General features: G+C 34.6%; 1 protein-coding gene across 2 annotated transcripts in view; it reads left to right on the forward strand.

Annotated features, from left to right (window-relative positions):
• Positions 1–25,351, forward strand: part of LOC145669140 (pancreatic lipase-related protein 2-like) — a 198,965-nt gene that overhangs the window by 87,874 nt on the left and 85,740 nt on the right. The window contains exons 6-8 of one of the 2 annotated variants that reach the window (XM_081737482.1): positions 2,577–2,685; positions 4,481–4,606; positions 8,176–8,411. In XM_081737482.1, the coding sequence (XP_081593608.1) occupies positions 2,577–2,685; positions 4,481–4,606; positions 8,176–8,411 (471 nt within the window). The remainder of the gene's footprint in view (positions 1–2,576; positions 2,686–4,480; positions 4,607–8,175; positions 8,412–25,351) is intronic. The other variant, XM_081737483.1, reaches the window with a different exon arrangement.

Genomic DNA, 25,351 nt, shown 5'->3' on the forward strand with positions numbered 1-25,351 from the left:
ACTTTCTTAAGGTAGTTACTAATTTCGGTTTCTGTTTCCTTCTATTTCTTAATTATTTTCCTTGAAATATAATTGAATATCTAAAAGGAAGAATGAAAAGTAATTAAAATCATTTAATATGGTATCATTGCGCTCAGCATGTTATCACTGCTGCCGAGATATTTTGGTCTAGGAATTAATTCGTGCGGTTGGTACGCACACATTGAAGCTGTAGTACAAACACAAAAGATATAAATACCTTAAGAAAAATATTGTCCATCGCTAGCCACCACTTTCGCCCATCTGTCAGGCAATGTACGGATTCCGTGGCGAAAGAAGTCCTCATCCTTGGAAGCGATCCAGTCAGAGACCCATGTTTCGATATCTTCTGAAGAAGTAAACCGCTGCCCAATCAAATCGTTGTTCATGCAATCGAACAAGTAGTAGTCCGAAGGAGCAACGTCTGGTGAATACGGCGGGTGGGGTAAAACTTTCCATCCGACATTTTCTAAATAGGTTTTGACCGGTTTTGCGACATGTGGGCGAGCGTTATTATGTTGAACAATAAGTTTATCATGTCTGTTCTCCCATTCTGGTCGTGTTCTGGCCAGAGCTTGCTTCAAACGCATTAATTGTCGTCGATAACGTTCTCCATTCATAGTTTCACCCGGTTGCAGCAGCTCATAGTACACCACACCTTTCATATCCCACCATATGCACAGCATAACCTTTGCACAGTGAATATCTCGTTTTGGTTGTGATGGACCTGGTTCACCTGGTTTCACCCAGGCCTTTTTTCGTTTAGGGTTCTCGTAATGGATCCACTTCTCATCACCCGTAATAATTCGATGCAGAAACCCCTTTCTGCTCTGTCGTTGAAGCAGCAATTCGCAAATGGTTTTTCGTCTTTCAACGTCTCTGTCTTTCAATTCATGTGGAACCCAATGTGACATCTTTTGAATCATTCCCATGGCTTTCAAGCGTTTGGAGACTGTTGTTTGATCAACGCCTAATGCTGCTGCAAGTTGTTCCTGCGTTTGACACGAATCCTGCTCGAGCAATGCTGTCAATTCTTCGTCTTGAAATTTTTTTGGCTGTCCAGCTCGCTCTTGGTCTGCCAAGCCGAAATCACCACTTCTAAACCGTGCAAACCACTTCTGACACGTTCGCTCAGCTAGAGCATAGTCACCATACACTTCCACCAAAATACGATGACTTTCAGTCGCACTTTTGTGCATGTTAAAGTAATGCAGCAGGACACCCCGCAAAAACACTTTATCAGGCACAAATTGCGCCATGTTCACTTAACTACAAACTGGTGTTGTTGACGCTTTAATCCACTGCCCTATACTACGAACGATACGCGATGACAGGGGTTTGCAACACATGTGTGGATACACGGAACTGTGGGACGCTCCGTTCGTTGCGCCATCTCTTGTCCACCCGCACGAATTAATTCCTAGACCAAATCATTTAATATGGTATCATTGCGCTCAGCATGTTATCACTGCTGCCGAGATATTTTCTCCAATGTCTCTTAGCCAGGTTGTTTCAGCGAGTGAGAAGCCCACAGCCACATGCGCGCGTCGCTATGAAGTGGATTTGTTTTAGCCGCGTTGAGACATACTTCTTGTTGTCTCTGTGCAGCCTGTTTGACGGAGATTGAACTTTTCTTTCCCAGTTTTGAAAAATAAAATTATATAGAAATTTGACTCTACCACTATTGTTATTAACCAAGCTATCGTTGACCCTATTATTTCTTTATTTTTCTTCAACATGAAATATATATTAGTTCTTATTAATAAGGAAATTCTAAAGCTATGGTTTCTTTTAATTTGAAAGGGTAGACAGTGTCTCAATGTCTCATAGCACTCTACGCTACTGGAAGTCGTAATTTTACGGTGTAAAATTTGATTGCATCCGTTATTAATAAGGTAAAACAAACATATTTAACGAATTTCGGAAAAGAACATAAAAATATTGAGTTTCGTGCTTTGAACATTATATATCAACAACTAACACATGTATCTTTTGAAACATAAAGGCATTTTATTTAAAAAGTATTTTATATATGTTTAACTTAATTATATTTTGTGGTGCTTCACAGGCACAACCCGTGCACTCATGTTATAACAATTTCACCCGTGTACTGAAGGGTTAAGCTTGAAAAGCCGAAGCAAATAAACCCGTAAACTAAAATATTATATTTGATCAATGCAGCGGTGTATATCTACTTTTGGGCCACCCTGTCGTTGAACTGGAGTGCTTTATTCAGAGTTCTATTTATTTCAACAAAAAGTGTGAATTTTGAAGTTTCTATCTTGTATATGTATTGTAATCGTCAGTATATATTATGACAAATATCTATCTAAATGTATCTCGTATGCATTTATCAAAACTACATATCTAAACAAATGAAATTATATTGCTTGGTGATATTCGGGAAGTTACCATTCCAAAAGCTTCATAAAGAGAAAATTGCGTACTTTATCTGAGTTTTCTTTCTCTATGCAATAATGCTGCGTTGTTATGATGTTACCGCTATAGTGTCTCACTTTATTATTATTATTATCATTAATATTATTTCACAATTACAGAAATATAAAAAATTAAATATTGAAAACCTTCATCTAATTGGTCATGGGATTGGTGCACATGCTGCTGGTGTAGTGGGCCGGAAATTTACAAATTTAGGAAGGATTACAGGTAAACTTTGTAATTATAGCAATAATTGGATGAAAATAAAAATTCATAAAATTATCAAAATTCAGTATATTAAATTTTATGAATATTGACACAAAAATAATAATTTAGTTGTTGTACTTGATGTGTAGAAAAGGTATTGAAGGAACATATTATAATAAAGTTTAATTCATAGGAAATTATTTAATAACAGTTTATGGCAGAATTAAATGTCACAATATGTAAGATTATGTACGTTTTATCTTTTTATTTAAATTGTATAAACAAACTTTTAATTATCTCCAAAATTAACTTATTAGAATGCATTATCTTCTACTCAAGAAGGAAACAAGAAATAATAGTAAATTTAGAAAAAAATATAACCTACAAATTTTGAATTAATTCTTACGTTTCCCCTAACAGACTAAACATTATTGGTTAATAGATAATATATTCTGCTTTGCCCTGCTTCCTTATTTTGTCTAATTGAAAATTATATGTAAGTATATATACTTTCGCGTTACTTAAAATCTGTGTTAGTATACAATTAAAAATGAAAACACACTATATGTAGACTGAAAGATAATTGTGTCAACGAAGTGCAGATATTATATCTGTAAATCTAATTTGAAAATATTTTTGAAGTTCTTTTAATGTTATAAAATTGATTATGAATAAAAACACTATGATTTTAATTCCTCCTTATTTGTAGTTCTATTAAATTAATAATTGCCTAAATGGTAAACATATCTGTGAAATATAATGTGGAAATACTATTTGTTACTGAAAAAACACACGATAAAAATATATATATTATATACTTAATAAAATTTACTTACAAAATCGTCCAATGAAACTTTCATATTATGACTGATCAGCAATTAGATAGAACCTAGACCTTATTACGAAGAGAGTAATATTATCTGAACTTGAAAGAGAAAACAAAATCATATTACTATTTAAGAAGCAACTGTGAAGTAAATTTTACAATGTGAAATCTAGAGTGACATGACAAATAAGAAAGTATTCTCTTCTTGTTCCTATCAACAAACCTAATGTTGTTCAAGCTCTCTTGTGCAATACTCGCTTTACATTCGAAAAACCTGTTGTCTTAGATATGATGTATTACATATTTCTTTAAAAATAAGTAGGAATAATAATAAGACAGATGTTTTCTTAATCTCCTTGAAAGCATTGTCAAAAGTATGTACACAGACACACACACACACACACACACACAAAATTATGTTAAATATACGTAGACAAATCAATAAAGACTGATCATCAACAACTGTCACGGGAGTGTATTAGAAGGGTGTATTGCAAACCCTTCAAGTTCACACTCATCGGAAACGATATCATTTGAAAGAAACAGGATGAATGCTACACCATGCTAACGCCAGGCCCCATATTTTCAATGTTGTTATTGACTATCTTGTAAAGATCAACGTTCCGCGTGTACCTCATCCTCCATATAGCATTGATTTAGCCCCTTGTGATTTCTTTTTTTTTCAACTTTCAAAAGACATCACCGGGGACGGCGTTTCGCATCTTCAGGGGCAGTGGTGAAAGCTGCGGAGGCGATTTTGAAGGATCTGTCTCAAAATGGCTTCCAGCATGTCTTTGATGACCAGCGTTGGGACAAGTGCGTTGCATGTAATGAGAACTGTTTTGAAAAAGATCATTAACATTTGGATTATTAGTACATCGAAACCTTATTTTTTTTAAATATATTTGCTACTAGTACTCAGGTATTAATTTGCTGTTTGTGTAAACTGAAGACGATATATTAGCATACTGAATCACTTAAATTCATTAGGTTTGGATCCACTATTTGGAGGTTTTGAAGGTTTCTATACAATACACGACGCTGCAAGACTATCAATACACGATGCAAAATTTGTCGATGCTGTTTACACAGCCGAAGCCCCAATAGCAAACAATGGTACGTAATATTATTTTATCTTGATATGTTTCAGTTTATAAAAGCGATGAAGCGATGTAAGATAGTTAGACTCTGTCATGTATGTCATTCTTACAGATCAACGATCAAATTGGCTCGAGAAAAGCAAGGATGGATAAAACATGTAAAAATTAGAAACATTGAATAAGTTCTACTCATGGTAATAATAAAGAGTAATGATTTTATGTTTAAATATGGCAAATTTTACAAAAATTGGGATATTAATTCATATACTACAGCAAATAATATCATTTTAATTTGATCAAAATTATCATATTTTAGAGAAAAGATACTTATTCCTGGTAAGTTTAAATCCTGGGAAGAAAATTTATTTTGAGAGTCATCTATCTGTTCATTTCTATTTTAAAAAATGAATCTACTTGTTGATAAAATTTTATTAGTTGTAATTCGAAACGGGAAAGTGACTAAGATAATCTTCATACGTAAAAGTATGTTACAGGTTAAAATCAACGGCTATTGCCTGTTTCATCTTTACTTTTTCTCCAAAAGGTTACATGGATTAGATTTGCCATTAATCAAGAAAAGGATTGAGATAATTTTTCAGTTCCGCGATTTGTTTGCGAGATAAGAGTTACAGAAAATGGTCATTATGGGCTTGACCCTGGAATACCGTACAAGTGGACAATTTCTGTATCTTCTAATATACGGATATGTTGCTGATCAACTTTAACTACATACTTCATATTTTTATGACTAAAGTACCAGAAGTTCCCGCCTTAGCACGGGAAGAACAATTTGAAAATAAAGAACTAAGTTCAATAAATAAGAACAAGCAACCTATTCGGCGTTGTCCCGAATTTCCGGGCCAGCTCAAATACACATTCTTGACTAAACTTGAGCATAAATGTCGTCGTGTCCACACCTGTCACGCGGGAGACCGGGATTAGATTCTCTGTCGGAGAGCGATGTTTCGTCTAATAGAAAATAGAGATCTTCTTACTAACTTATTAATACTTGTAATATGATCATACGTTATGAAGTTATTGAAATGAAAGTGTTGAATATCTGTTAGCTAATATTTTACTTAATAATCATTATTTAAGTTACATTGAGATACAGGTAGACAGATTTTGTGTTTAAATCCTTACGTGAGCACAATGAGGAATATGCATTCCTAACACAGTTACGTACTTTTGAATATTTCAACATAAATCTGATTCTAAGCTTTTTCTATGTACACAATAAATTCATATCAAAACAATTAAAGAACAAATACATCTATTATAAACTAAAAGGAGCAAATAAAATAGTAATTATGAACCAAATGAATATTTTCAGTAGCGATAGTGGTGTATCTACAAAATGATTAACGAAAACAAAAATGTTCAATTATTTTCCCTATCGGAGAGACCAATACAATCTATGAAGTGTTTGTACTGACAAGGAAAGTTAAAGGAAACCTTACGTATCCAAGAGAGTGCTCGTTAAAAGCCTTGCTGTTCAAAAACGCAGATAGTGATTATTTGAAGTAAGCAAAGCAAGCATGATTTGTTAATGGAAATTATGGCTTTATATACTAAGCTGGTATGATACTTTCCCTTTTTCTAAAAAGTTGTTTACTTCCCTGTTTCAAGGCCGATGTAAGCCTCTTGACGTTTACAAAAACTTTTACCATTATATACATATTTTACGTTGAATGATATCAGAAAAGCTTTAATTGTACTCAAACTACACTCTGAATCAATGATTAAACAATACTGTATTGTCATGAATCAACTTAATGACCCCGCAAACTATGAAATAAAATGAAATGAAATCTTTGAATTTATGCCCTTTAGACTAAGGGAGATGGATGATAAAGGCAGGTGAATGTTGATGGAAGAATTGATGGAATGAAATGCGGGAGGAAACGGAGTATTCCGAGAAAACAGCATTATCCGTGACAAACTTTCTTGGCAGCGGATTGAAGCAATGATCCCACGAACCAGAGGTAAGTCATTACCACTGACTCACCCTCCCCCTTTGCTGGATTTCGGGTAATAATCCGACTTCCAAAGGTGTCTCAAACATGTTCAATCGGATTAAACTCCAGAGAGCACGGTGAGTGAGTGAACGCTCGTGATATCGTCGTGTTTTATTTATCCACTTTACAATGGAACTCAAACTGATCAAACTCATTATATCTACCTTACAAACTTTTATTGAATTTAGAGAAGGGGACAAGGACAGACAAGAATAAATAGGAATGGGAATGTATATATCATAACATCATATATCCTGTGTAATTCTGTATTTTTTCTCTGTTTCGTTTTGTTTTATAGCAAAACTCTCACAGAGAAAGAGACCAAACGTGGATGTGAAAACTTAGATGCCAACAAACTGAAAGTACTAAGATATCTGATTGACCTAGTTTTACACTTAGTCTTCAGAAATGCAACCGTGTATCCGTCAATCAATCACTCAAGTGTGCAAACATTTTCGAGTCAGCAATCTGATGCATTATTTTACCTATTGATCTCTCTTAGCCTTTGAAAATTATCTTGAGAGGAAATGAGGGTATAAAATTACGCCAACCATGATATACTCATCTCTTTAAATACTTGGACTTAAAGAGGACAAGAAACTTTTTTTTTTTGTCTGAAAATATGATACAGTTTGCAATTATCTAATGCATCGGTGGTATTCTGGTGTGTGGATGTTGTTCAACATACCTAGTCAGCTTGTGTGATTTGAAACCAAACCATAATTCCATCAAGAGCACAACAGTGTATCTCCAGACAGAAGACCCTAAGTTCGAAGCCAAGTGAGCCAACATCCAATAGAGCCAAATACCATATCCCTAAAATGCGCTCAAAGGAGATAATAATCATAGAAAAGTTGTGTCGTGACCTAGCGAAATTTTTCCTCACCATATCAAAGAAGAATAAAACCAAGAAGTCTTGCGAGTGATAAACTTTAATTAGTGTGATTACTTTAAGTGCTAAATACATCAAACGTTCCATTCTCATCATTTCGTGGCAGTCATTGCTAATAGCACACAAGTGTTATCCATTAATTAACAACATTCTCAAGATTTTCTGCTGCAAGTGCGTGTTATACGCAGGGTTGCTGACAAAAACTGAAATCGAAGCCTAAGCATAGACAAAGTTTAATTAGGGACTTAAATAAGTTTACTTTATTAAAAACTTAGGATTTAATCCGTCGTTTTCAGATTTGGTGTTCTCAATGCTATCTCGAAATACAAATTCATTGAATCAGGTGTATTGAACGTTAACTTTAATTAATTATAGCTTTTAATCTGAAGTTCAAGTTTCGCACTTTACTGACAACTCAATAAGACTTTCAAATTGCATCTGTTTTGGCTCGTCCATTTGGAATGCGCCATGACTTGTTATAGGTGACTTCCTAATGTAGATAAGAGTCAGAGTTATTTTCATCCATAATTTCTATTTCATTTTTGAAATTTTATAAGTCTCTAAATCATAAAAATATAAGTAATGTCAACTCATACCATTTGGAATTGCTTGAAGCCGCTTTAAGAATTAGATGAAATTTATTGATATTCCAATTTTTTCTTTCACATTTTCCAGTATATAAATATAAACAAAACATTACTAATCCAAAATACAAAATAAGCGATATTGCATTTGTTCCGAATGGTGGACTATTTCAGCCTATCTGTTCCTGTTATAAACACAGTTGTGACAGAATGAAAATATTGAAGTGTGCCCATGATCAGGCGCCGGTTTATTTTATCTCAGCAATTATTAATCCAGCCTGCAAGTTTGTTGCTTACCGTTGTTCGAGTTACGAATCATTTTTAAAGGTATGTTATTTAATAACTCAATCAGAATGTTTTTATTTATATCTACTATTTAATTTGTGTTTACTATTTTAATTTTCATCGTCAAGAAACGTTCGTCATGCATAGCGTTAAAAATACAGGAGGCAAGGCCTACTTGATCGTGTTGTTTCATTTATTGTAAACTAATAAAGTTATAAGACACTGATAACTTATTTAATAAAATAATAAATGAGTTTTCAATGCTATATTTAAAGGAAGAATGACAAGTCTATTAAACATGGAATGAAAATTCCTAATAGAATATGGGAATATTATTATGTAGATAGATCATCGTAGCAGAAAGCGCTATTATATTTAATTGTAAAGGGAATGCTCCATTCAGAAGACAAACTAACAAAAGAATAATATCAGAAGTTTTTATAACGAGGTATTATTTTTTTAAGCGGGCGAAAATCAGTCAGGGAACCAATCAGTTATTCTGAAAACAATCTAAGAATGACTGTAGTTGTGGAAATATGTATTCAGTCTTCAAAATCACAAGTTATTTACCATACAATAAAGCCATTTTATAAATTCGAACACAATTTCCCAATGGAAAAGGATAGTATGCTGGCCACTTTTCAAAAATGAAAAATTAAATCTTTGAGTTTTACGTCCCATGGCTATGCCGCTAGGCTAAAGGAGACGGTGATGATGAGAAATGAATAAAATAGTGAAATGAAGAAAGTGGGAGGAAACGGTAGAATCCCGAGGAAACCCACGCACACAATGTTTGTCTACTACAAAGTTCACTGGGATCGGGCCACTTTCCAAGTTCAACTTCCTGAATAATTCCATGAGATGCGTGTACTTGTCTTAAATGTTTATCGAAAATTTCAATTGGAAGGTCCAAAATTCTCACACAAGTAATTTCCGTACTTGCATTACTCAATATTATTGAACTGATGTTATGTATATATTGATAGGAATCCGCTGCTGAATTAAGAAAAGATTCATGAATTAGCTTGGAAGACAATGTGATTTACTCACAATGAGCATTATTGGACTGCTACCGTACTATCGATCAAACGGAAAAAAACGTTCCTGGAGCCGACGGTGTGGGTTTTACTTGAATTCCTGTATCAAAAGAAAATGTAATATTTTTTTCTCGCTATAACTGAACTATGACAAGAATTCATACTAACATTATATGAACAATGGGTTAAAGAAGTTTTGTGAAAATGTCACCAAATACAAAATAGTTGATGATAGCGGAGCTCTCAACACTATAAATCATGTAGAAATTTCATTTTTAAAATTTTTCTAGACCGTTAATTTTTTTAAATATAAATATTTAGTTGCAAATTTCGTATATTATTAATTATTTAATTTTTCCAAGTTTTCGTTTTCCTTAATTAGTTAGTCATGTCGTTATTTAGCTAGTTTATAGTGGGCGTAGTGATACTAAGGACCAAGTTTGTTACCCATTGAAATGCATATATTTAGGAAAATTCTTATAAATTATGTGAATTTATATTATTCTAGTATTGTCGTATTCTAAATATTCGATTTCCTTAATTGTGGTAAATATTTTCAAATTTATTCACTCAGAAACTTCGATGATTATATATATAAAAAAAGGCTGATTATATTCAGTGTCTTGTAAATGTTTTAATGTAACGTTGCAATAGAAACAGGCATGTGAACCCCGGATTTGCTGAACGTCTGGTGTTGAGACTAAGTAGTTGATGGTGATTTTAAATGGAAGTCAGTTGTAGGGGATTTCTGTTCCTGTAGACATTTTGCAATTTACTGATTTCAGCAGAAGTAAAGTACGTTAGACACCTGAAGTTTAATTAGCAAAGCCCAAAAGCAAATACTGAACTGAAATTGTGGAAGAGGATCGAACAAATAAAACAATTCGAAAGTGAGCAGATAGGCTATTATTTCGTCAGTGACTTAACTTGTTTCATATGTTTGATGATCAGTAAATCCTAAACAATTCCGTCAGCTGAAACATTATTTTCGTTGAGTTTCTTCAAAATTAAGGTAAAACTGGATATAATGTCTTGAAGGTTTTAATAGCGCAGTTCAAATTACTTTTACTATGCAGAAGTTGAATTTTGAGAACATGGAAAAAGCAATGAACATGATTGTGGCTAGTTTTATTTTAGTTCTTCCTTTCACAGAGTAAAATGGCTTTATTTCCTAGCATTGTACAACATTTTACTACATATCTAAATTAATAATATTTTGTCAGAATGAAAGAGTCTTGGTTATTAAAAATGTGTTTTTTTTTAGTTTAATGATCTCAAATTTATAGTATTGACAAAATTTTTCAAACCAGTTTTGTTAAATAATAATAATACTTTTTGCTTATATCTTCACAGCAGATAAATATCAATGGAACAAATAGCCTACAGTTTAATGGACACTTTTATTTTATTTACAATTGTTCTTCGTTGGTGTTTACAAAACTAATTCTCACAAATTGTTAGATTTGACTATCTTCCTATTTTAATTTTTGGAAAAATACATAGTTAGTAATCCAAAAAAGATATCCATGTGTTTAAATAATTGTTGTAAATATTACAATAGTTATTGTAATGTGTTGAATTATGAAATATGAATAATACACGAAATTTCTGTTTACGTACGGACCCATATTAGAGTAAAGTAGTGGTGCATGTTGTAATATGTGCAGAAAGCACGCAAAGCTACGTATGTATGTTAACATTGCATGTACGGAAAATAATAATTTAATATTTGATAAACTATGCGTGTAAAGACCTAAGTACAACGTTGTAAGAAAATGTGAAATTTATGTTATTGAAAACTTGATAATTATATAAGTATTTAAAAAAAATCTATTAGAGCGACAATTATTATGAAAATTGCGAATTAATGCAAATCAGTTGTTCACTAAAAGTTTATTGCTTTCTTTTTCTTTTAAAATGCTCGTATATAATTTGCTGTGAATAAAGATTAATTTAATTACTACACAATATAGGTATTAGCAAGAATATTTCCTTGCATTTTAGAAATTATTTCATAAGAATTCTTCAGTGAATTTTCAACTATGAGAAATTAGGTTTTTTCTTTAACTAGTAACAGCAATAGGATTCTCATGTATACAAAGACGAACGTTTAACGTATCTTCTGCATTAACTTTTAACAGGTTTGTAATTAGTCAGATCTGCAGTTATGAAAGAATAATAAATATTAATTTTTATTTTAAATAGAATTTTGTTTCAGCATTTGTAGACATGTTAAATAACAGTTGCTAAAATGGCGTCCCTATATTAGCATTTATTTCACATTTATTATTAATATCAAGACTCGTACAGTTTAAGTAGTTTAATTAGTAGCGACGTGGGTTTTAATACATGTCAAGTTCTTTTATCAAAAGAAAGTGTAATGAATATTTTTTCATACTTAAGGACTTATGACAAGGACTATGGCAAGGATTCACACTAACACGATATAAACGATGGCTAAAAAAGTTTTGTGGAAATGTCACAACATACAAAATCGTTGGTGATAGTGAAGCTTTCAGCATTATAGATCAGGGTTCCTCTGGTTAGGAAAGTCAGGGAAAGCTTAGGGAAAATGGTGCAGGTCAGGGAAACTCAGGGAAAAAAACTGGAATTCAAGATAAGTCAGGTAAATTTTATAAAATATATTTTTTCTAACTAATTGTATACCAATTTCAGCTTAGCCAATCATTAATGATCACAGTATGTAACGTTGCTCAGATTTTTATGAGTGGTAAGTGGAATATACCTATGAGTAAAATTATTATTTGTCTCTGTAGAATAAATTTTCTCATATATAAATATTCACTGTTATTTATTCCTTATTTATATGTCAACGTCATCCGACACCTGTCGTGAAAGTCCTGACGAAGGTCAGGGAAGGTCAGGGAGAAGTCAGGGAAATAATTTCTCTTCATCAGTATGAACCCTGTAGATCATTTGCATTGCAAGGCACATAGCAAATATAGTGTATTGAACGCTCTTTTGGCATTCCGTATTGCAATTTGAAAGAATAGTCGCACTGATTTCGTAAGTTGCTCTTGTTCAGTGTTTAATAACTATATTTTAGTAAATAGAAATATATTTATATATTTTGTGAAAAGAAGACAGCATTTGCTAATTGATAGTAAGAACTAATAGTGATGAGCCTATGCTCGTGATTATTATGGTTATCCCCGTAAGAATCCCCAATAATTTCTATATTTTGAAGAAGCTTCTTGTAAGGCACTTAGTATTCGTGAATATTTTTCATTCAAAGCACTGCTAAGCCTGCGCTCGGGACTGTGTTGCATCGAGCGAGGACTTTGATAGTTTGAACTACTAATATTTTGAATTATATTGTAACTAGCAGTAGTACAAGTATATTTTGTATCTGTTTTTAATAAAATCAATGTAATACTTGGAATTAACTGAAGATCGACTAGACTGCAATGTTGACCTTGATCTAGATTAATGTTATTGTGTACCATGGTTGAGGTATATTTTAGAGAAAAGCTTTAAAACAACCATAAGCTTATAAAATATAGTGTTAAAATTCACAGCGACATACTTATTATCTAAATTCACGAATAAATGATTGTTTTAAATTTAAATTCAACCTTCAATTATTTATTTGAATAGGGGAATAAATTGGCAATAGACTGAATCTTTACTGAACGTTTTACGGTACTTACAGGAAGCTAAATTTAGTAATTGTTTCAAATTCAACTTAATCACTGGTTTAAAGTTCTTCGTTGATTATTCATGTGCGGAATTCGTATTCAATAAGGAAGTGTAGTATTTTCATATGAAACAACCACAAATTATTCTTCCGGTAAATAATTAATTTTAACTGCTTAATTTGTCATTCAACCAAACTTCGAATTCATTTAGACATCAGTTATATTATTTATTTATTAATTTAATTAATTATTGAAAGTATTAGTTTGTTGGTAAATAACGCATTGAATGAATGAAAATTCTTTTGTTGTAGTTTCCTCACTACTGCAATAAGATTCTGCCCTCTTGGTAAGCAAAGTTGAAAAGAGTTAAGCTTTTTTCATAGTGATTTACGCTTTACAACCAATATTCTTTGTCCGTTAATTAGCTTGGTATAGTTTACAACTATCCTCTATTATTATTTTTCTCTAAACTTGTACCGTTAAAGCAGAATTATCATTTAACTAATATATTTTTTCGCCGTTCTGAGCGTTATTATAAAAAAGTGGTAAATGTAGTAAGTGCTGAAAGCAAAATGTTTGGGCATTCGTAAAAAGGCGCACATATCTTGCAGTTACAATAATCTAATGCGAACTTTACACGCTCTAGTGAAATAACTACTTGGAGGTCTACCTGGTACTTTTGACGATTACCTCATTCTACAACATTTCTCATTTAAAACTTTAACATATAAAATACTGTTTGTCTTGCTTTGGCACTTACATCGTTTACTTAGTTTTCAATTGTGGAATTTCAATTCTACTCTTAGTTTCTTGGAGTAGAAATGTGATTTTTTCGCACCCTACAATCATTCGGAGATTCGAATATCATATTAAAGTACGAAACTTTAAATAAAGGATAAAAGATCAGAATATAAACAAAGAAGGTGAATGTAGACTTTGTCTTATAAAGCTTGGTTGCACTCTTTATTGCTTTTTTGAGGCAAAAATTTTCTAATTCCAACTTCGGGTATCTTCGGAAAAAAGTAAACCAGGTTTGAACCTCCAAGCCAACCTTTGCAATCGGGAAACATTTTGCAGATGTGTTTTTCTTCTTTTTAATATAATAAGACTTGTTTCCAAGTGTAGAAAAAAAAAGCAGCATTGATTGAAATACTTATTGATACAATATTTCGAAACCTAGTATTAATGTCAGCACATTCTTGTTTGTCAATTAGCTCTCCATACGTAAAAGAACATGCAGATACGTAATGGAATCTTTCCATATATAAAAGGTAAATTCTCGTCTGAGTACTAAAATAAAAGTCAAAGTAGAACAAAAACAGCGTTTACAGCGCATATAAATGTCATTGTCTTGAGAGTCCGTTCGTTATACATCGCTAGAAGCATGTTACGAAGAGTGCTTGTGTTAGCTCAGTGATCAAGTCGTTTTGTGGCAAGGTGGAGAGCAGACGTGCGAAATGCGCTGTTGCTTGTTTATACGCCATACATTCATTCTTCAAGTTATAATTCTTCTGATCGTCTAAATGGTAGTGAAACGAGTTAATATATTGCGTGTAAACTTTAGTAATGTGACTAATCGTCCAACTACTTATAGGATACATGAATTTAAATTTGATAATTTCAAGTCGAGTAATGACCAAGTTGTGAGTATTGAATTAGACACTTACCGACGTTGTGTGTTCGTTGATATCCCAGCTATTGTGTGAGCAGATAATTCGAGATAATAGTACTGGATTACGATATACTGATGAAAATGGAGTGTATGACGTGAGTGTGAAAGTTGCAGAAAAGCCTCTTACTTTAGTTAAATTGTCCTTAGTGCCAAGTGAACTGGACGATTAAGAAATACTAAAAGTGTTGACACCATATGTTAGTGTCACAAATATCAAGGATGTGTTCTATGATAGTAGTCATCGATACTGAGTGTGTACTGGGCGTAAATTGGTGTACATACAGTTAGATAAGGCAATTCCATCGTCTATTGAAATCCAAGGTCAACGATACTTAGTTTCTTATTTTGGTCAGGAACTTACCTGTTTTGCTTGTAATAGCTCTAATCATCGCTATGACCAATGTGATCGACGTAATGTTACCTCTAAACCTATATTGCAACCTTCAAACGAAGTTAATCTTGTCCGGCCAATTAATTCTGTTACGAGTGTACAACCTGTTGTCTCATTACCTTCGTCTTTTAGTGACAAGGATTTTCCCCATTAACTAGTGCCAGTGAAACCATCGTGTTACCTTCTTGTACGGAGATAGTGAATGGTGGCACTTCTACCTTTTCATCTGTTGCTTTGGCTACTTCTGAATGCGGATCTAATCCAGTGCTTGAACGTACTACAGATATTCAGCAATCTGTCGAGGTTTCTTTACCTCCTGTAACAGGTTCTGTTTCACCTCCAGTTATAAGTGTACCCGACTCGATATCTCCAGCAGTCGCTATTGCTGACGCCGCTGACTGTGTTCCTGACGATATAAGTGATGTGGCACATGTTCCTATTACTGTTGACAGTGACCCTTCTGAAAATGAGAAATACATTTCATCTTATAATCATACCTTCATTTTAACCTCAGTTCCCTCGCAAAGTAGTTCTAAAGAGCACTCCTCTCAAGATAATAAGAGACGGAAAGCAGTGAAAGACGGTAAAGTTTCTTCATCCGCTAGAAAACCTGATAAACCAGCTAGTGATGCTTCGTATAGGATAACTAGTGTTAATGTTTCCAAACAGTTGCAGCTTCCTGTAACAACTTCGGTAGAAGACAGTGCTTCTGGATCTGTAGAGTCTACACTTTCTGGTGTCACTGTCACCTAGTAATTCTTGTGTGTGTGCCATGATATGTTTTCTAATGTGTTTCCGAGTTAGTCGTCCCAATTTATATCTCCGTCATCTCATCATGTTCTATCCAGTCTGTCTCCTTCCATACCTTTTCATGGCAGTTGTTCTTACTATTGCTAGTATTAATCTCAATGGAATATCTTTACCAACACATATCCCGCTCTGTCTGATTTTTTGATAAAATCTGAAATTGAGGTTTTGCAAGAAGTGCGTCCTGGAAGTGGTGAATGTACATAATTTATATCACGTTTATAACAATTCAACGTATAATCGACTTAGTACTGCGATTTTGATTAAAGATGGATTACAGTTGACGAATGTACAGTGTCACCCCAATTGTAGAATTATAAGAGGTGTTTGATATGACTATGATCAATGTGTACTCGCCATCTGGAAGTCATAGTCGTTGTGCGCGCAACACCTTTCTTGCGACACCTTTTAGTTGTGCCTCAGACAATGTCATTTTGGGAGGTGATATGAATTGTGTATTAAATAGAACGGATATGGATCCAGGGTTTAATTATTGTGCTTCCCTTGCTGACTTCATCTCTCATTATCCCTTGTATGATGCGTGGTAACTAAGAAACAGTGATCTGTTGGGATACACCCTTATTCGACAGAATAGTGCTTCGAGAATTGATAGATTCTATTTGACGGAATTTCTTAAATCTCAGCTTTTTTCTATATACCGTTATCCTGTTTGTTTTAGTGATCATCTGTCTTTAGTGATAAAAGTTAGGATTTCATATGATAAAATTGTGCGTGGACGTAGCTACTATCATATGAATGAAACACTATTAACAGATGAGGGATTTCTTACATAATTTCAGAGTAAATGGGAATATTGGAGACAGCAAGCAAAACGGTATCCAAATATCCTCATATGGTGGACTACCTATTGTAAATCTAATCTAATACGCTTCTTTAAATAGTACCCTTGTGAGCGCTCGCGCGATCGCCTGAAATTGTATAATTTTTATTGCGGATGTTTATTAGAGGCTCAACGAGATGCTCTTTCCGACAGGACATTGTTCTCTTTTGTTAAGAAATATAAAGCTAAACTCTTAGAAATTCATCGAACTCAAGTTCAACGTGTAAAAATTAGGAGTAAGGCTCATATGTTTGATGTAACTGAACAGTGTTCTCTTACTCATGTTTTGCAAGAAGACCGGCTTGAACAACGCCGGGTGATCAAAACAGTTCTTGCTCCGGATGGAGATTCCTGCAAGAATGTTTTTGCAATTCAAAAGGTATTTTATGATCATTATTTAAAACTTTTTGGTGCACCTCGAGGGCTCGATCTTGAGAACTCTATTTTTTATGCTATTCCTGACGTCATAACAAAAGATGATAATATTTCTTTGACGGCGCCTTTTACACTTGAAGAAGTAAAGTTGGCAAGATTTGCTGCAAAGCCAGGAAAATCACCCGGACAAGACGGAATATCGGGTTTATTGTATCAGAAACTTTGACACATCATGGGTCAGACACTTACTGATGTGTTCAATGCTTGGTTTTTGCCTCCGAAAAAATCTGTCGATCCAACCCTGCAGTCACTATTTTTATATCCGATGTGTCTCAACCAACGATAATTGAATATTTCAGACCTGTTTCCCTTTTAAATACTGATGTTAAAAATATTAGTCGTTGTGTGGCTTCTAGGTTAGCTCCTTACATGAATAAATTACTGGATGGTTTGCAATATGCTGCGGTTAAGTGTAAGAGTATATATCAGATTTTAATGGATGTGAGAGATTGTGTTACAGTATGTCAAGATTGTGAGATTACCGCAGCTATTGTTAATTTAGAGAGTGGTTTATAGTGGGTCAATGTGGGTCACGGTGAGTCTATGGGTCACTTTGGGTGGTCGGTCACGTTGGGTCGTGGGTCAGTGTGTTATGGATCACGATGTGTGGTGGGTCAGTGTGTTGTGGATCAAGTTTTCATTCTCCCACGCCATCTCTAGTTAACATTATACTAAAGAGGAGAGGTTCCGAAGGTACGCGTCGGCGATTTTGTTCAAATTTTGCAAATAGATAGTACCCCACCAGAAAGCAGTAAATCTGAAACGGTTCATGGTATCACTTCATAGAACTCAAGATAGATGGATTTGTCTGATTGGCTAAATTAAGACCTCAATAATTTATCCTTCTACAAGGGAGGTTTTCTTCATCGTTTCCGTAGCGAAGTCGGACAAGTACGCGGCTAGTAAAGATAAGGTTGAAGGTTCGCGCCTACCTGAGGGTACTTTCTTTTCTTTTTTATAGTCTTTTGTAGATTTACCTGAAGATAAACAAATCACGCATATAGGCAATTTATCATATTTTGGGGGAGTAACTTTGTGGTTCGTTGGCGTTTCGTCGCGTCTCTGCCGCTTTTGGTAAAATTTTCAAAATGGAACTGGGGCCACCGCGGATCGTCGCTGCGGGGCCACCAATTTTTGGCGAGACGTCGATAGTTGACCATCTGTAGTCTACCGACGCTTACAGCTTGGGGTAGTAAACGATGTCCTTGCTCTCTAGACTTCATGACTACCGACGTCGGCAGTCAACTAGCTTTTAGTATTCCGATACAAACCGTCTATCGTTCATGTTTATATACGGTGTTATAATAATAATAATAATAATAATAATAATAATAATAATAATAATAATAATAATAATAATAATAATAATATTAATAACAATAATAAGTTGTAGTAGTAGAAGTATCATTGATAATAGAATAGTTATATTGTTTATGTATTGTCTAGGTGGGACTACACACAGGATTTGGCTCGTTTTGGTTCGACCTGACCCTAATCCGAGTCGAGTTGTAGGAAATTTTTCGAGCCGAGTTCTAGAGTAGACCTCAAAGATGTCTGTTTCGAGTCGAATCGAGTTGCAAAGAAAAGTCGCTCGTGCTCATCCCTACCAATGAGAACTTAATCTGAGTTAAGCGAAATCGACTATTTACCTCAGCGACCCCGAAAACTATGAATTCGACACTAATATCGATCATATTCTAGCAATCTTTTATATGTAACCCCTTCCCATTCACCACAGTTAACCAGACACCACTCTTTTTCAGACTATAAGAAATATGGTTAAAATTACTCCAGGCCAGTGGTTCTCAACCTAATTCCTATCACGATCCCCTTTTATCACATCCTCTTGCCAGCGATCCCGTTATAATTTGTTTTATAATAAACTTGTGTGGGATTCTTAACATACCTATTTCTATAATAGTAGAATACATTTCTTGTTTATGATGAACAGTGCAGTGCCATGGAAAATCAAACCCCGAGGCGAGAGTATACGACGATGTCCCCGTACATATGAGTGAGGTCGCTAGACTAGCTGCGAAGCGCCACCGTAGTTGACGCGAAGCGCAATAAAATTTTCAAAAGTAAACTCTACTTTTCCTTGATTTTGAGCATTTTTATTACGTTTTCCCTTGTATTTTATACATGTACACATGCATTTTCCTAACATGAGTAACACACTTCCTCCGAAATTTGTGCCGACTTTCTTCGGCACCCGGCGCTCCACCCCTACAGCATTGCACTGATAGCGGACACAGTAACAGCAATATATTCCCTACGCTGAACGTGCTGGTTCAAGATGTATGTTAAACTCCTTCATTCAACAGGCCATTAAAGTAGCTGATCTAACCCCACAATTTCTTGACCAACTAATAGAATTATCGTGCAACAAATCCTTGCTACTGGTTTTCAGTAACGAAGACTTGGACAAGTTCTGACTGATGAGGAGAGAAGAATATCCTGGTCTTGTATCTGCTGATTAAAAGTAATAATTCCATTTGCCATATCGTACGAGGGTGGGCTGATAAGTTCTCGGACCGACCCAGAAGGACTTGAGCTGCAGGCATGAGTAGTAGAAAATGGATCGATCTGGCTCAACCTAGCTCAACCTAGCTCAACCTAGGCCAACTCAGGAGCCCCTGGGAAAATGAGCATCGTACACCGTGAGCCCACGGTCTTTTACGACCTCCATTTTAGGGGTGAATTCATTCCCTTTTATGAGCACTTTTTAGGGGGTGTATTCGTTCTCTTTTACGAGCACATTTTAGGGGGTGAACTCGTTCCCTTTTATGAGCATATTTTCCAACCCCTACGAACACATAACAGAACATCAGACTACGTAACATAACGAACATACAGCAGAGCAGATTGAACTCGTTCCCTTTTATGAACACTTTTTCAGGGTGAACTCGTTCTCTTCTATGAGCATATTTTCCAACCCCTACGAACACAGCAGATAACACATAACACTACGTAACACACAGCAGAGCAGATAACACATAAGACTCGTACCCTTTTATGAACACTTTTTCAGGGGTGAACTCGTTCTCTTTTATGAGCATATTTTTCAACCCCTATTTTAACATAGGAGATAACACATACGATTATGAACACATAGCAGTATTTTAACATAGCAGAACATAAGACTACGTAACATAGCAAGGGTGTACTCGTTTCCTTTTATGAGCATATTTTTTCAACCCTTATTTTAACATAGCAGAAATTACACTGAGACTATGAACACACAGCAGAGCATAAGACTACGTAACACATAAAACCTCCATTTTAGGGGTGGACTCGTTTTTCAACCCCTTAGAATCAGACTACCTAACACATCAGACAGAGATAGGGGTGAACATAGCAGGGGTGGACTCGATTACGAATACACAGCAGTTGAACACAGCACAGCTAATAAAAGAGTATGGTATATTTTCCAACCCCTATTTGAACCCATGGTCTTTTACGACCTCCATTTTAAGGGTGAACTCGTTCCCTTTTCCAACCCCTATTTGAACATAGTAGAAATTACATAAAACTAAGACAATAATGAGACGAAGAGGATGGTCTTCCACCCCGTAAACGCAAATGGTGTACTTATAAGCAATAATACTAATATTCTATTGTAATCTATTGATATTTTTAAGTATATAGAAAGAAAGATGAATGAGCCATACCTTAATTATTACATACATCAAGCAGGAGGTAATTATAACGTGTATAGAGGTACAGCATATCAAGAAGGTTATGGCATTGGTAGTTTTCTAGGAGGTTTATTTCGTACTGTATTTCCTTTATTAAAACAAGGTGCAAAAACTGTTGGTAAAGAATTGGTACGTACAGGAATTAATGGAGCAGGAGATGTACTAGATAATAATAGACCTATTGAAGAGTCTTTGCATGATCGATGGCAAGAAGCTAAAACAAATTTAAAAAATAAAGCTCAAAATAAATTAAATCAGATGTTGGAAGGATCTGGAAGAAGAAAAAGAAAGAAAGTTCATTTTAGTGGTGGTGGTGGTGGTGTGAAACGGATAAAAAGATCCAAAGATATCTTTGATTGATTGATTAATTATGGAGCAAAGTGATAGTTTTTATCTCACACTTCCTAGCAATAGTTCTATGGAATATTTTCCTCAAAATACTCTTGCTTGTTATACTACTAAATTATATCAACCTATTGTACTGGAGAACGGAGTGTGGGAAACAGCTGTTGTTGAAGTGCATTATACAAGTTCATTTCAGAATGTTTCCAAATATACAAATAATATTTATTATCGTCTCATGAATACAAAAAACTGGAACATAACTCAAATCTTACCAGGCCACTATTATCATGTTGATGATATTCTATCTCAAATTAATCATAAAAGTGATATATTAAATTTACAATTAAAAGTCAAAGCATCAGTGAAACGAATTGAGGTTAATAGAGTAATAAAAGATCAAGAGAAGCATATAAAAGTACGCCTATCTCCTGAACTAGCCAGAATACTAGGTTTTGATCATATTCAGCAAGAAGATATTGCAGTTGTTCATCATGCTCGTTATCCACCTGATTTACAAAAAGCGCTACCTACACTTATGTATATTTACAGTGATATTGTAGAACCACAAATGGTGGGTGACACCGTAGCTCCATTGTTACGTATTATAAATACAAATATTACAGATTATGGTATTAATAATGTACATATTTTTGATAATCCTCATCATGTCACCGTGCAACGTAAACAATTTGATCAAATTATTATTGATTTAAGAGATAGTACAGGTAATCCACTTCCTTTCCAATATGGCAGTGTATGTGTAAAATTACATTTTCGTAGACGTAATATGGTATTGTAAATTTTACCATGTGTGAATATTAATAGTAAGAAAAGAGAAAAATGCAGTGTGAATGTATGAAATCAGAATTAGATTTATTTGCTGGTTTACCCACTCAAACCAGTATTATAAGTAATAAAATAGTTCCATATAAGCCTGTGGCTTCAATAGCTGATAATGCACCAATAGAATTTGTAGTCCCCGGTCATGGGGATGACTATATTGACTTACCGCACACAATGTTATATGTTAAAGGTAAAATTACTAAATCAGATGATTCTAATTTAACTTCTGCCGATAAGAAAATCGGCCCTGTAAATGATTTTCTCAATACAATGTTCAGTGAAGTGCAATTATATTTAAATAATCAAATTATTTCCTACTCTTCACATACATATCCATATCGATCGTATATTGAAAAACTACTAAACTATAATGCTGAAGCTAAAACAACGCATCTTCAAACATCAATGTGGTTTAAAGATACTGCAGGGCATATGGACAGTGTGGCCGATGCTAATGTAGGATTTAAACAACGTTTTCTTCTCACTGCTTTAAGTCAGTCATTTGAATTATTGGGTTATATTCATGCTGATATTTTCAATCAGGAGAAATTTTTACTGAATGGTGTACAATTGCGTATTAAACTAATTCCAGCTAAACCTACATTTTGTCTAATGGGTGACGCAGATGCTGATGGAAAAGTTGTAATTACAGATGCAACATTGCTTGTGAAAAAGGTTGATGTATCACCAGCAGTTAAAATAGCACAAAATAAAGTATTACAAAATCCTAAATTTAGAATAAAATATCCTATAACAAAAGTGCAGGTGAAGACAGAAACTCTGCCACAAGGAATTATGGATAGTACACTTCCAGATCTGTTTTCAGGCCTAGTGCCTAAACGTATTATTATTGGTTTTGTTACTAATACTGCTTTCAATGGTACTTGTCAAACAAATCCATTCAATTTTCAACATTTTAGTATGTCATTTTTTACATTGTATGTTGATGGAAATCCAATGCCCTTCAAACCTTTACAACCAGATTTTGATAATAAGCTATATGTACAAGCATATTCTACGTTATTTACAGGTTCAGGTATTTATTATTCTAATCAAGGTAATAATATTTCACTCGCTGAATATCCTAATGGTTATACTCTACTGGTGTTTGATTTAACTCCTGATTCAAGCGCAAGTGCTGCATTTCATACTAGTCCGCAACGGCAAGAAAGTGTACGTTTAGAGGTTCATTTTAAAGAAGCACTGCCATCTCCTGTAACAACAATTATTTATGGTGAATTCTCTTCAGAATTAGAAATTGATTTCCAGAGAAAAATATATATTAATTAAAGAAAGAAAATGTTAAATACAATTGAGCTTTATGAAGCATTACAACAAAATTTGCCTAAAGATCATTTTATTGGTGTGTATGCTGCTGATGAGTTACCTTTGTTTATTCATACATTTCCAGCCGCCATAATTATAAATACTGATTCTAGTGATAAGCCTGGTGAACATTGGGTTGCTGTTTATATATCTAATATGTGTGTGGGAGAGTATTTCGATAGCTATGGTATACCTCTCTATATACAACATCATATAAGGTTTTAAAAACGAAACTGTCTGTATTATACATGGAATAATAGACGTATTCAAGGTGATTTATCTCAATTTTGTGGACATTACTGTTTCCTATATTTAGCATGTCGTGCATCTGGTTATTCGTTGCACGATTTTTTAAACAAATTCTCACTCACTACTATTGATGCTAATGATATTATGCTTTATTCATTTATGAGAGTATGATGATGTTATTTTTTTAAACTCCGCCATTGCCGGTCCCAAGCCCTGGATGAGAAAGGAGGAGGGTTGGGGGTGTTGCTACCCCCGTAAAAGAAAATAATGTTACATTAAAATAGGGTTGGAAACGAGTACACTTCTATTCTCTGCTATGTTAAAATAGGGGTTGAAACGAGTTCACCCCCCTAAAAATGTGCTCGTAAAAGAGAACGAGTACACCCCCTAAAATGGAGGTCGTAAAAGACCATGGGTTGGAAAATATACCATACTCTAAATAAGGGTGGAACGAGTCTTATGTATCTGCTGTGTGTTCGTAAAAACGAGTTCACCCCTAAAATGGAGGATGTTGTGTGTTACGTAGTCTCAGTGTAATTTCTGCTATGTTGGGAAATAAGCCATGCTCTGTTCTGTGTTCATAATCTCAGTGTAATTTCTGCTATGTTAAAATAGGGGTTGAAAAATATGCTCATAAAAGGGAACGAGTTTTACGTATTATCTGTTGGCTGGTGCTCGTAGTCTCTGTCTGATGTGCTATGTTCAAATAGGGGTTGGAAAACGAGTACACCCCTAAAATGGAGGATGTTGTGTGTTACGTAGTCTCAGTGTAATTTCTGCTATGTTGGGAAATAAGCCATGCTCTGTTCTGTGTTCATAATCTCAGTGTAATTTCTGCTATGTTAAAATAGGGGTTGAAAAATATGCTCATAAAAGGGAACGAGTTTTACGTATTATCTGTTGGCTGGTGCTCGTAGTCTCTGTCTGATGTGCTATGTTCAAATAGGGGTTGGAAAACGAGTACACCCCTAAAATGGAGGATGTTGTGTGTTACGTAGTCTCAGTGTAATTTCTGCTATGTTGGGAAATAAGCCATGCTCTGTTCTGTGTTCATAATCTCAGTGTAATTTCTGCTATGTTAAAATAGGGGTTGAAAAATATGCTCATAAAAGGGAACGAGTTTTACGTATTATCTGTTGGCTGGTGCTCGTAGTCTCTGTCTGATGTGCTATGTTCAAATAGGGGTTGGAAAACGAGTACACCCCTAAAATGGAGGATGTTGTGTGTTACGTAGTCTCAGTGTAATTTCTGCTATGTTGGGAAATAAGCCATGCTCTGTTCTGTGTTCATAATCTCAGTGTAATTTCTGCTATGTTCAAATAGGGGTTGGAAAATATGCTCATAAAAGGGAACGAGTACACCCCTAAAAATGGGCTCATAAAAGAGAACGAGTACACCCCCTAAAAAGTGCTCATAAAAGGGAATAAATTCACCCCTAAAATGGAGGTCGTAAAAGACCGTGGGCTCCGGTGTACGGTGGTCATTTTCCCAGGGGCTTGTGAGTTGTTCTCTTCTGAGCTAGGTTGGCCCAGATCGATCATTTTTCTACTACTGGCATGAAAGTGTGAGACTATTCAACATAATCCCTTCGAAGATCAACACACTTGGCACTTCGATACTGCAACTTCTCCAACCCTTCAAAAAAAAAAAATCTCAAGGTCTGCAAAAAGCTATTCTGC

Source organism: Thermobia domestica, chromosome 13 (assembly GCF_964235325.1).
Source record: "Thermobia domestica chromosome 13, izTheDome1.hap1.1, whole genome shotgun sequence".
Taxonomy (NCBI): domain Eukaryota; kingdom Metazoa; phylum Arthropoda; class Insecta; order Zygentoma; family Lepismatidae; genus Thermobia; species Thermobia domestica.